At 48.9% G+C, this 12,011-nt stretch overlaps 1 protein-coding gene across 3 annotated transcripts in view; it reads left to right on the top strand.

Annotated features, from left to right (window-relative positions):
- NECTIN2 (nectin cell adhesion molecule 2) overlaps positions 1 to 12,011 on the top strand; it is an 83,041-nt gene that overhangs the window by 36,521 nt on the left and 34,509 nt on the right. For all 3 annotated transcript variants that reach the window (XM_035117524.2, XM_035117521.2, XM_035117523.2), the window contains exon 2: positions 8,568 to 8,921. In XM_035117524.2, coding sequence (XP_034973415.2) covers positions 8,568 to 8,921 — 354 coding nt within the window. The remainder of the gene's footprint in view (positions 1 to 8,567; positions 8,922 to 12,011) is intronic.

The raw sequence follows: 12,011 nt of genomic DNA, 5'->3' as shown, positions 1-12,011 counted from the left end.
AGGCAACGCTAAGCTAGGCTCGCAGCATGGCAGGACTGGGGGAGGAGCAAAAATCACCTGGGATCTCAGTGCTGCGTGCTCACATTTTAAACCATAGTTTTCCCTTTGAAGTGATGTGTGAATAAGCCACCTTGGTGGAGGTGGAGAGAAGGAACTGTTGCAGTTTTGTATGCTCGATGAAGGACTTTCAAAACTTTCTCTCTCTTTTAGCAGAGTAGCTGCTGTCATCTGTTTTTGAAACTCGGCGACTTTTTTCAAGTAGCTCCCTGGATCCCAGCCACTATCTTTCAGCTAAAATGGAAAAACCAGGTTCTCTTGCTTCGTCCTAATTTGTGCCTTATTTTTTTGCTGAGGCTCGGGTTCCGGCCGGCAGGTTCTGGTGCTGTAACCCGTCCCCTGCCCCAGTCGGTGTGGCTGTGAACTGTTCCATGTCCTGCTTTTCATCTTGCCTCTCCCTCCATCCAGGCTGCTTTGTAACAAAGCTCCATAATGTGAACCATTGTTCTAAACTGATAAAATATGACCCTGGCAAATGTACCGCGCCGGCAGCTTTTGTCAACAGGGGCTCTATGCGCCTCCTCATCCCTTGGCACAAAATGGAGCTGAAATCTTTTGGCTGGCAGCCTGTGGGGAGATGGATGGCTTTTGGACCCAGGACTGTGGGGTTCCGGTTGCAGCCTGCTTTTAGAAGGGAAGCAATGGGGGATTAATAACAGCCGCACGAGTGGGAAATAGCTTCCTTAACCTGTTTCTGCTGGGCTGTGAAGTGTGAAGAGCTTATTAGTTGAAATGTTCCATACCCAACTCCCCTTCTCCAACACATGCATCTCGTGCCGCCTCTGGGGCGAACACTTCCTTGTTGCTTGTCCTCCCCGCCCCACGGTCAAAAACGGGATGTGTGTTGCACATACCTGAGCCACGTGGGAAGTTGTAGTACAAGATGTAAGCAAAGTTCCCCAGGAGGCAGCCTCCGAGACGGGCAGAGTCCTGCACATGTGGAAGGCTTGGATTTCAAGGACACACAACACCGATTCTGAGAGGGAGGGGATGACTTTGTAATCCTTCTGGTACATGCTGCTCTATTAGGTATTGGGAGCAGTGTTAGAAATTAGCCAGGCGCATTTTGCGACTGGCACGGGTCCAATTGCGACCACGTGGAGACCTCTCGGTGTGCGGGGCTGGCCACGGATATCTCCATCTGGCTGGCCCCCTCCGGCTTTCTTAAGCAGCTCAGCAGAAGAGCTCATTTATTGCATTTGTATCCCACCTTTGTCTCCCAAGAAGCACATGATTCAGGCCCCCTTCCTCGGTTAATCCCCACAATGACCCTGGGAGGTAGGTTAAGAGGCTGTGACTGACTCCAAGGTCACCCCATGAGCGTCAGGACTGAGTGGGGATTTGAACCCTGATCTCCCAGGTCCGAGCCTGACACTCTAACCACTAGCCCACACTGCCTTCCTAGAGTCCTTTTGCTATGGGGCAGCTCTGTAAACTAAGTAGTTAAATAAATAGGGAGAAAGCAACATGTCACTTAAAGAAGGATCTGAAATATTTTCCTTGAAGCTTGAATTTGTTTTATTCTGGATTGTTTTATTTGATGTTTTAAGGTGTTGTGAGCTGCTTTGAGATTTTTTCCCCCTTTAAAATGTTAAGCGGTATAGAAATGAAATTAATAAGAATAAACCTTGCTTGGGAGGGGGGGGAAATGTTGCGTAAGCACCATAACCTACGTTTAGGGTGCCATGTTCAGCAATGATGGTGCCCTTTAGCAATTACCTTATATATCTATGAGTTTCCAGGGCTTATTTTCAGCCGGAAGTCAACAGAACTCTGTTCCGGCACCTTTCAGGTGGGCACCCCTGCCTTTATATAAGAGAACAGGGAAGCCATTCCTAGTGATCTCCGGCCCCTCTTTTTCTAAATAATAATAATAGTGCTGTGAGTTTCTAACACTGGTTCGAACTATCCATCTGATACCCTTGCTTAATCCTGCCAGTGTGCGATAGCTTAAGACATTTTGACGTCTTGAGGCAGAAAACATAACACACCAAACAGTTTGCTGCTCTGAAACGGTCCCTCCCAAAACTGTTGCCTGATGTGAATATGGCCATTATGTGGCACAGGCCCCACCCCTGTTTTAGATTGCCCTAAAACTGGGTCACCTTAACTCTTCCCACCCCCCTCCACCTTTATTCTGCAATGTGTGCCATGCTGTTGTGATGTAGCCAGACACTCTCCATCTGGCCCGTCGCTGCTTATGGTCTTTTGTGGGGGGCAGAGAAAGAAGTGGTGTCCACTGGCTGGGCATGTGGGGTGGGGGGCCAGTGGCCGTGGCAGCAGGTGAAGCTTATAAAAATGGGTATTTTAGCATTTGCGGGCAGCAGGTGCAAACTGTTGAGTTGCACTTCATCCCTGCCAGTATATTATTAAGGAAGCACATAAAGCATCCCAGCCAAATCCTTTCATAAACAATAACGCGAAGCACACCTAAGCTAAGCATTAGTTGGAGCCATAATGGTTATGAGCTGGAGGTCCCCGGTTGAAATCTCAGCCTGGCCATGAACTCTCTCTGGGTAACCTTAGGGAAACTGCCATTTCTGGTCCTTGGTGTCCTCCCCCCCCCCACTCCCTCCCAACTGCAATATGGGGATGATAGGTCAGTATTATCTACAGGCTTATTGTGAGGATTATGGAGATAATAATATATACAAAGTGCTTTGAGCAATGTAAATACTAAGTGCTTCTATTATTACTGCGAATGCAGCCTGGATCTCTTCTCCCAAGCCTCCCTGGAATAGCTCATCTCACTCTTTTGAGACAAAAGGTGCTGTTGCTGAGTAATTCAAGGGTAGCTAGTCTTATGGGATTTGTTTTAGGTTGGGAGAGCTGTGTGCCTAGAAAGGGAATAAGCAGGGCTGTGTTGATCCCATGTCACCTGCCAAAGCTGGGTTTTGGCACCTGATGATGAACTTGGTATTCTTTAACTCTGCTTCATTATTATTTTTTAAAGTTTCTAGTCCCTGTGGCTGTGGGGTGTGTGTGTGCACATGCTGCGTTTTGAAAGTGTGTGGACGCCTTCCGGGTGGAAGCTACTTGCCACTTAACAGATGTGTTGGGTGGGTCTGGGCGATGTATCAATAGGTTGTCCAAAAACCAGTTTCAAGTCCGTACTGTATTGTAATATCAGTTTGCTAATTTTTCGACCTGGCAATATATCACAAATCATGATGTGTGTGCTATGCAAAAATCACAATGGGGGGGGGGAACCGTGAAGTCAGCCAATGCTTCTACATAGCTCCATCTTTATTTCAGGCATTGTGATATATCGGTATATTGTGATGTTTAGCTGGTGATATGTCGCAGTGTTGAAAACCAAATATCGCCCAGTCTGACAGTTGGGACATTTCGTGAGGTGTGTGTGTGTTTCCAGGAATTCAAAGCCTTGTACAGTGGTACCATGGTACTCGAATGGCTTGACTCCCAAACAAAGCAGCTCCTGAACGCCGCAAACCTGGAAGTAAGTATTCTGGTTTGCAAACGTTTTTCAGAAGCCAAACGTCCGACGCAGCTTCTGCTTGAATGCAGGAAGCTCCTGCAGCTGATCAGAAGCCGTGCCTTGGTTTTTTCCGAACTATTTCAGGAGTCGAACAGCCTCCCAGAACGGATTAAGTTCGAGAACCAAGGTACCACTGTATAGCTTTTTCGCTCCAAAAGCAGAATCAAAACATGAACAGCAAGATGCAAACTTCATTTTGTTGTGCATGGCTTTTGGTGAGATCGCTGGAGTTGGTTCTTTTGCAACAGGTGCTCTTGATGCAGATGTTTAGCTTTTTTGGTGAATTAGTGCAAAGTTCACATTCATACACCTCTACGCAGCACTCCTGGGGTGCAGAGGGCTGAAGCACACATTGCTACCTTAAGGGTCTCTAAGTTTGCTTATATTTCTCTCTCTCTCTCTCTCTCTCTGGTGACTGCATCCTGGGGGAAGCATCCATTTTCGCCATTTAGCCAGTGAGTGCATTGAACAAAATGGGCGCAGGAGTGTGTGTTAAATGGAGCATGTCTCGATTTGCTATTGTAACCCAGGCAGCCCAAATGCTAGTGCTAAGAGTCCCCTCTCTGCATGCATCTTCATCTTGTTTGGCCTGTGTGTGTCTTGAGTGTGCTTCACCCTCCAGGGGCAGAGTGTGGCAGCACTTTGCAAACTGCACACTCTCCTCCTTTTACTTATTCATGGCCTGCCCGTCGGAAGAGATCCTCGTCTGCCGAGTGGTGCTTGGACAGCCTGTGATTCTCAAAAGGTTCCTGCTAACCTGAATCTGACAGTCAGTGATTCAGCAGCACCACTTCAGCGCTGAGAACAGAAGCAAGCCCCTTTTGCTAGTTTTGCAATGGTTTAGAGTTGCCCCTTCTTTCAGAAGCATCCTACTCGGCTACGATTGGAAGGAAGGAAGGAAAGAGTGGGGGTGGGGAACCACCAACTCTCATTGGTCAAGGATTGTGGAAGTTGGACTCCAACCATGTCCAGAAGGGATGCAGGTTGCCGAACCTTGGTCTGCAGTGTTTCTGCTTTTTGAACCTGTATTGGAGCAGTGTGTTGTGGGAGGATCTCGTTTTGTCCAATCATGGGTGTGCATTGAGGCACTGGGGGCGGGTCTTGTCGTCTGGGCAGCCCAGGACCTCCATGCACACTGCCCAGGCTTTCGCCCCAGGGAGGTCACTCCAGTGCTACTAATGCAGCAATTTGTCTTCACCCTCGGAGGTGCACTCCATTGTCTGTTAAGACAGATGGATGCCAACTACAGTACAAATTGGGATTTTTATGAACATTCCTTGGAAATGTTCAATGGGGGGGGACAGATCTGTTGAAGGTTTTTTTTAATCTTCCCAACCACATGCACCCCACCAGATGATGTTCCACAGGGGCGGGGATCATACTAACACTCCCCCCACATTTAAAAGCCCATAGATTGTTTAATGGCCAAAGTTGTGGGCAAAGAGGAATGTTTTTGCCTGGTGCCTAAGGATGTAGTGATGGCGCCAGGCGAGCCTCTCTGGGGAGAGCATTCCACAAATAGGGAGCCATCACAGATAAGGCCCTGTTCCCTTATATATGGCAGGATCTGTAGGGCCACAGGTTCACCATCCCTGACTTAAAGGTTGTATATAGCAGCAAGAATATTGCATTTGTTTAGATACTGTTGTCAAACTTGTTTTATCTGCTTATTTATTTATAACCTCCCCTGGCTGTGTTGGAGAAAGTTTGAGAGACTTTATTTTTTTATTAAAAAAAAAAGTATCTCTATCCTATCCTTCCTCTGCCAAGAGCCAGGCTGCTGCTTAATAAATTAGCCTCTTGGAGACTTGAGCAACCCCGTTCTAAAGGGAGGATGGGACAGGATTCTTGGCAAGGTTAGGATATTTCCATTCCTGGAAAGAACAATAGTGCTTTTAAGAGTGTTTGTTGCGATTACCTCTTCAGTGTCTAATGCTTGTAGTGATGTTATCAGCACAGTCTCATCCTCCCCCTCCTCTCTCTATAACATTAATTTTCAGGTAAAGGAATCTGTGCGTTTGGCATGCAAACCTAGATGGTTGTGAAATGAGCCTCTTTTTTTTTTTACAAAGCAATAATCATAAATAAATAAGAATAAATATGTGCACCCCACCACCGAGACCATTCCATTGTAACTACCCAAACTCCCAAAATTTCAACACCTCTTGCGATGGTTTGACCCCTTTTCCGTTTTAGGAGTTCAAATTCTACAAATACCTCCCATATCTCCTCAAAATCATTTCTCCTGCATATCCCCCATCTTACCTTAATGGCACATGTTAAATTATCGCTAATAGCTCATACCCCACATCTCTTTATATCATTCTTCCATTTTATATTCCATTTGCCGCTTCCACTTCCTAGCTATCATAATTTGTGCAGCTGTCGATAAATTTGTGAGCAAGTCATTCGTAGCCTGCGAACCTTCCACCCCATCGTAGATTGATAATAATGCTACCTCAGGACTTGCGGCCAGGAAATGAGCCTTTTTGAGTGCGAAGAACTCTCAAGCTGGGCAAAATGTTGGCCCATTTCCCGCACATTACCCTAGGCAGGGAATGGGCAGTGTGTGTGGTTCTGCCAGAGGCAGCTGCAGCACTTTCTGGAAGGACGAGAAGTCCACCCGGCCTGGCTGGCTTTCCATTGCAACCCCATGATTAAGAAGTGGCTGTCAGATATTGCTCACCGATATTCTATGCAGCGTACAAAGTGCTTTTGTGTTGCTTGGGTGGATGTGGCAGCTGTTTGGTGTGGGCCTCTTGTCACGTGGGCCTGAGATGCTGAGCCACGCTGTGGCATGCCTTGCGTTAGCACTGAATGCGACCAGAGGCGATATAATGGCCTCCATGCCCTCTTGAGCAATTCACCTCCTCTGATGATGAGGACAAACCTGGAGTTAGTGTCAAAAGTTGGAATCAGGTGTCAGTGAAGTTTAACTCTTTATTCAGAGAAACCAAAAGGCACAGGCCTAGAGCTCTTCTCCGGAGGTCTTGCCCCAAGGAGGCAGTTGCGAGGACTGAAGGTCCTTGCCTTCCCACGACTGCCTAAGTCTTCTCCTCCCCAGGGTTCCCCCCCCCAACAATCTGAGACCGTGTCTGTGTGCCACCAATCTCTCCTCTGCTCTTTTCATTTCTCTGTGTGTTCTGGGAGACCAGAGGGAGGTGAGCTGATAGCAGCAGGAGGGGGAGACTCCCTAGATTTTCCAGCAGCCGGCCTCATCTCTGTCTCCTGCCTTTCCTCCTCTCCAGCTGGGGCTGGTGGGAGTTGTAGTCCAAAACGCAAGGAGGTCATCAGGTTGGGATAGGCTACCTGAGACAGATTGCAGAATCCAGATTCTCTTGGAGCAGAATTTTTTTGTTCTGTTTTGCTGTATCTTTTAAAAAATAATAATTATACCCTGCTGGTGGGAGTTGCGGTCCAAAAAAAACCCAGGAGGGCACCACATTGGGGGAAGCTGGTCCAAAGTACACGAACCAGCCAAACTTGGAATTTCCCCCTTGTATAATTTTACTTTGTGGAAAGGGGAAAGGAGCTAAAATCCAATTCCTCTCCCCAAAAATTATGCTCACCCCCACCCCCTTCTGAGGCTTTTTCACAGGCACGGCCCACATGCTCCCAGGCTCTGTCTTGCAGCCATGAGGCCTCTTTTATCACTTCAAACGAAGGCTTGGAATCCTTGAAGCTGAATCCTGCACCTGATACCACATTTGCTCTTTTTCTCCATCTCTTTGCCACCGAGCTCTGCTTGTTACGCATGATGAGCAGTATTTCACTGTAGGCTGAACCACAAGCCGGTCTGCAGATGCCGCGGTTTCTCCTCCCATCTGTTTGCCGATCAGCTTGCTGCTCCCCCTTCCCGGGGACCGCCTGAAATCTGCATCACCACTTCTCCTTCCCCTCTAGATAATGGCAGGAAGACGTTGGGCTTCCTTTATTGCATTGTCAATTTTCGCATGCTTCCCAGATGGCGAGGAAACCCCCGGTTCGAATCTCGTGCCTCCGCTAGTCACTCACCAAGGAGGCGTTAGGCGAGGCTGCCTGCTCTCAGCCCAAGTGGCCACTCTCTGCAGCAGAGGGAATAACCGTGCAAAGACGGGGAAACCTGTGAGTCTACAGGAGTTGCTGGACTCCCAAGGCCAATCATCCCTCACCCATGGGCCATGCTGGCGGGTGCTGATGGGAGTTGGACTTCTAGCAATATCTGGTTCCCCATCCCTGCCTAACAAAGCTGTAACTAGACAGTGCATGTGAGCAGACACTTAAAACATTTGAAAGGTATGCAAGCCGGGTTATCTGTTTCCAGATAGGGTTGTAGCTGGGCAGCTAGATGGCGACTTGGGCTTCCAATGACAGAACTGGATCCAAGAGAAACTCCCCCTACCCCAAGCTGCAAGCTTGATACTTGTGGGGAGATTGCAGCTCCTTCCACAGCTGGCCGGACACTACTTGATCTGAGTTCAAGATCTGCTTACTAACAGAATTTCTGTCTCATATGCACACTGGGCTCCAGCATCTTCAGTTCTCATTCGTTACCATGCTATTTTTATTTATTTATTAATTTTATTTCTATACCGTCCTATACCCGAAGGTCTCATGGATTGGCAGGAGGCAAGAGAGTGGTGGGAGCCCCCAGCTAGGGAACCCCCAAGGGAAAAAGGCTCAGAGCCTGGGGAGTGGTGGTGGGACGACGCTGAGTGGTCAGAGGGAGAAGACAGGGAAGAGGAGGTGTCAGAAGCTGAAGAGGTAACAGGGCTTAGTGAGCAGGAAGAGTCTGTGGCAGAGAGCAGTCCAGAATTAGAGGCTGAAGTGAAGGCTGGAAAGGAGTGGGAGCCAAGAGGCATAGATGAGTCGTCCTGCTGCAACTAGCTCCTTTCCCCCACTGGTCTCCCAGAACCCAAAGAGGTATGAAGAGGGAGGAGCAAAGAGACTATCAAGGCAAGGGGATGTTCGCCAGCCTGCTTTAAAACTGTGACTGGGCCCATTACTCAACTAGCTGTTTCCTTTCTTTCAGGCGCCATCGCCCAGAGGGTGAAAGTCCTGGATGAGGTCACGGGCTACCTGGGGCAGGAAGTCACCCTGCCGTGCACGTTTGTGTCGATGGGCACCGAGATCAAGGTCAGCCAGGTCACCTGGATGAAGGAAGCCGCGGGCAGGAAGCAGAATGTGGCCGTCTTCCACCCGGACCACAAGCCCAGCTACCCATTGGAGACGGAGCGCGGGCGGATCCGCTTCAGGACCCAGACCCTGGAGGACGCTACGCTGATCATCGGCCCCCTGCGCATGGCCGATGAGGGCACCTATGCCTGCGAGTTCGCTGCGTACCCCTCGGGCAACGAAAACGGCATCACCAACCTGGTCGTACTGGGTAAGGGCAAATCCATCTGCAGAAAGGCGAATGTGGGACCCCCTGTTACGAACCATGCTTGTTGAGGCTGCAGACCCCTGCAGCTGATCAGGCTACCCTGGGGTGAGAGAGAGCACACCCCACCAAAGGAGCTTCCGTGCCTGTTTAAGCCAGAGGTGGAGAGCCTGTGGTCCTCGGGGTGCTGTTGGACTCCAACTCCCATCAGCTCCAGCCAACAGAGACAGTGGTGAGGGATGATGGAAGTTGCAGTCCGGCAACATCAGTGGGAAGATGGTATAAAAATGTCTTAAATGGTAGAAAGAACTTAACCTCATCTTACTTCGCATCTACAGTCATACCTTGGTTCGTGAATGACTTGCGAGTCGAACCTTTGGGCTCCCAAACGCCGCAAACCCGGAAATGAGTGTTCCGGTTTGCGAATGTTCTTTGGAACCTGAACGTCCAACGCGGCTTCTGATTGGCTGCAGGAGCTTCCTGCAGCCAATTGGAGCTTCCTGCAGCCAATCGGAAGCTGTGCCTTGGTTTCCAAATGTTTTGGAAGTCAAATGGACTTCCGGAACGGATTCCATTCGACTTCTGAGGTATGGCTGTATATGGGATGTTTGGGGAGTTGAGTTTGCAATGGGCTGCTTCTTTCTCCATGCCCTTTCCCCCATAAGGCAGGTTAGTCCTGGACAGGGGTCAACCAGTTAGTTTTGAGACTTAAGCAGGGATCTAGCCCAGAGCCTTCCCCTAAGTTAGGCTTCTGGGCCAACCCTCTAACCACCACACTGAAGAATATTCTGGGTGATGTCGTGCAAGGTGCTGGTTAGGCCTGTGGAGTTCTGCTGCCCCCCCCCCCCCCGGTCTTGATCTGTCCTTCACAGAACTGGGAAGTAGGACTCTGGCTCATTCCGCCTGTTATTTTTGGAGATGCAAATTGCCTGCATCTGGCAGTATTCTGACGGGAGGGGAATCTGCACATTTTTAAATTGCTTCCTCGGGGCCATTTCTGAACCAAGCCTCTTAAATGCTTTCCCCGGCTCGCGCATCCCTGCGTTGTGAGGTAGCGCCGTGTCCCGATTCCTCGAATTAATTATGGGCAATTCATTGTAATGTTCCGCAACCAGGGAGCGTAATAACAGCGGTAATAAGTCCCTACCTAATAGGCTGCTTTGCAGCAAGGGGAAAAAAACAAACAAACCCAAAAGGGCTTTGGGCAACTGAGACCCAACAGGGCTTCGTGCTCAAATTACTGCAGTTTTCTTGCATGGCTCAGCAATAAAGTCGCTGGACTGTCATTTAGGACTCTCTTCGCCTTTAATTTGAGCATGCAAGGACCTCCTGGGGGGTTGGGGGATTCCCACTCCCCCCATCTTTTCTACCTTGAGGTCTCATTAGATTGAGAGCTCCTTGGATGACCTATCTCTGAGGGGCTTCTCCTTTTAAAAAGGAAGGGCTGTGTGTTCTGTGATTTCTGCAGCAGCGCAGTGTGGAGCTGGGTGACAAATCCTGCTTACAAAAGCTCTTGGTTTGCATTTTTAAAAGACCAGGGTGGGGTGGGGGGCATGTTTTTGTAGATGCTTCGGCCTCAAAATCTATGTGAAGGCATAAAGCTGACTGTGGTTTGAGGTGGTAGAATAATGGGATATTTTTGGAGGTGGGGTTGTGGGGGATTTATTGCCTTGCCCCTCCTCGTGAGTAGCAAGACCAGAATAAGCTATGCCACATATGTATAGACATTGCTGAACTGTATATACAGTCGTACCTTGGAAGTTGAATGGAATCTGTTTCCGGAAGTACATTTCGACTTCCAAAATGTTCGGAAACCAAAGCATGGCAGGAAGCTCCTGCAGCCAACCGGAAGCTGTGGAAGCCCTGTTGGATGTTTGGCTTCCAAAAATAGTTCGCAAACCAGAGCATTCACTCCCAGGTTTGCGGCGTTCGGGAGCCAAAACGTTCGAGAGCTAAGCTGTTAGACTTCCAAGGTACGACTGCATAAAGGCTTCATAATTCTAATGCTCTAGTGCAGGAATCTGCACAGCTATAAACCAGACATGTGTGCTTTCTGCCTGGAGCACTCAAGAGTCCATTTTTTTTAAAAAAATCCTTTAAGATTACTGTACGGAGATTCTAGCCCCTATGATGATGGGGAAACCTTGGAAACTTGCACCAATCGGACCGTGGGAACATCTGCATAACTTTCGCCCCTCGCCCAGATTTCTCCTGCCAGCGTCATCTTTACCGGAAGGAGAGAAATCCAAACTAATTCAATTACTTTAGAGCCAGGAGTGGCAGCATAACAGCTTGAAAGTGTTGCAGTGGAGTAGTGGAGGAAATGACCCTCAATTGCAGGGAATCTTACAGGTAGCGGCAGTTCTTCCGATGCAATAGCTAAGGTTCGAAATGTCGCCAGAATGGAGGTCTCATGTTTACTCGATGCCAATAGGCCTTAACAGAGGGCACGCTTTTGAACTGAGGAAAGGGTGACAAGACCCAGCAACAGCAGCTCCTCCCATTGATCTGCGCCAATCAGGACGTGGGAAAAGACTCTTTTAAATCCCTTTCTCCAGTATGAATAGCAGAAGCCTTGACAGAGCCGTCCTATTATTAGGCAGTTCATTGCGTTTCCAGGCACAGGCAAAGGGCACTTCAATTCTGGCACCCAGATGGAGAACAATTAATTTCGGAGTCACTCCTTTTATCAACCCTGTTTACTGCACTACGCCAGTTCGTACAGTCAAATCAACTGGGAGAGTTTTTATTTTTATCATTTATCATTTTTATTGTATTACCTTTGTCTACCGCCATTATCTCCCAAGGGTCTCAAGGGGTTGCATGTGGTTCCCTCCCCGCCCCGCCCCCCCCCCCGGCCACCATTTCATCCTCAGGGTCCTGTGAGGTAGATTAGGCCGAGAGATGGTGACTGACTCCGAGGTCACCCAATGAGCTTCAGGGCTGAGTGGGGATTCGAACCCTGCTCTCCCAGGTCCTAGTCCAGCACTCTAACCATTACACCACCGTTTTCTTTGGCTGCGGGGGGGGGAAGGAGTGCATGTTTCAACCTTGACTGAGGAGAACCCCCCACCCACCAAAAAAAATCAGTTGGTG

Source organism: Zootoca vivipara, chromosome 6, assembly GCF_963506605.1.
Source record: "Zootoca vivipara chromosome 6, rZooViv1.1, whole genome shotgun sequence".
Taxonomy (NCBI): Eukaryota; Metazoa; Chordata; class Lepidosauria; order Squamata; family Lacertidae; genus Zootoca; species Zootoca vivipara.
Note: the sequence above shows the minus strand (reverse complement) of the source record. Positions and strands in the feature narration are given on the sequence as shown.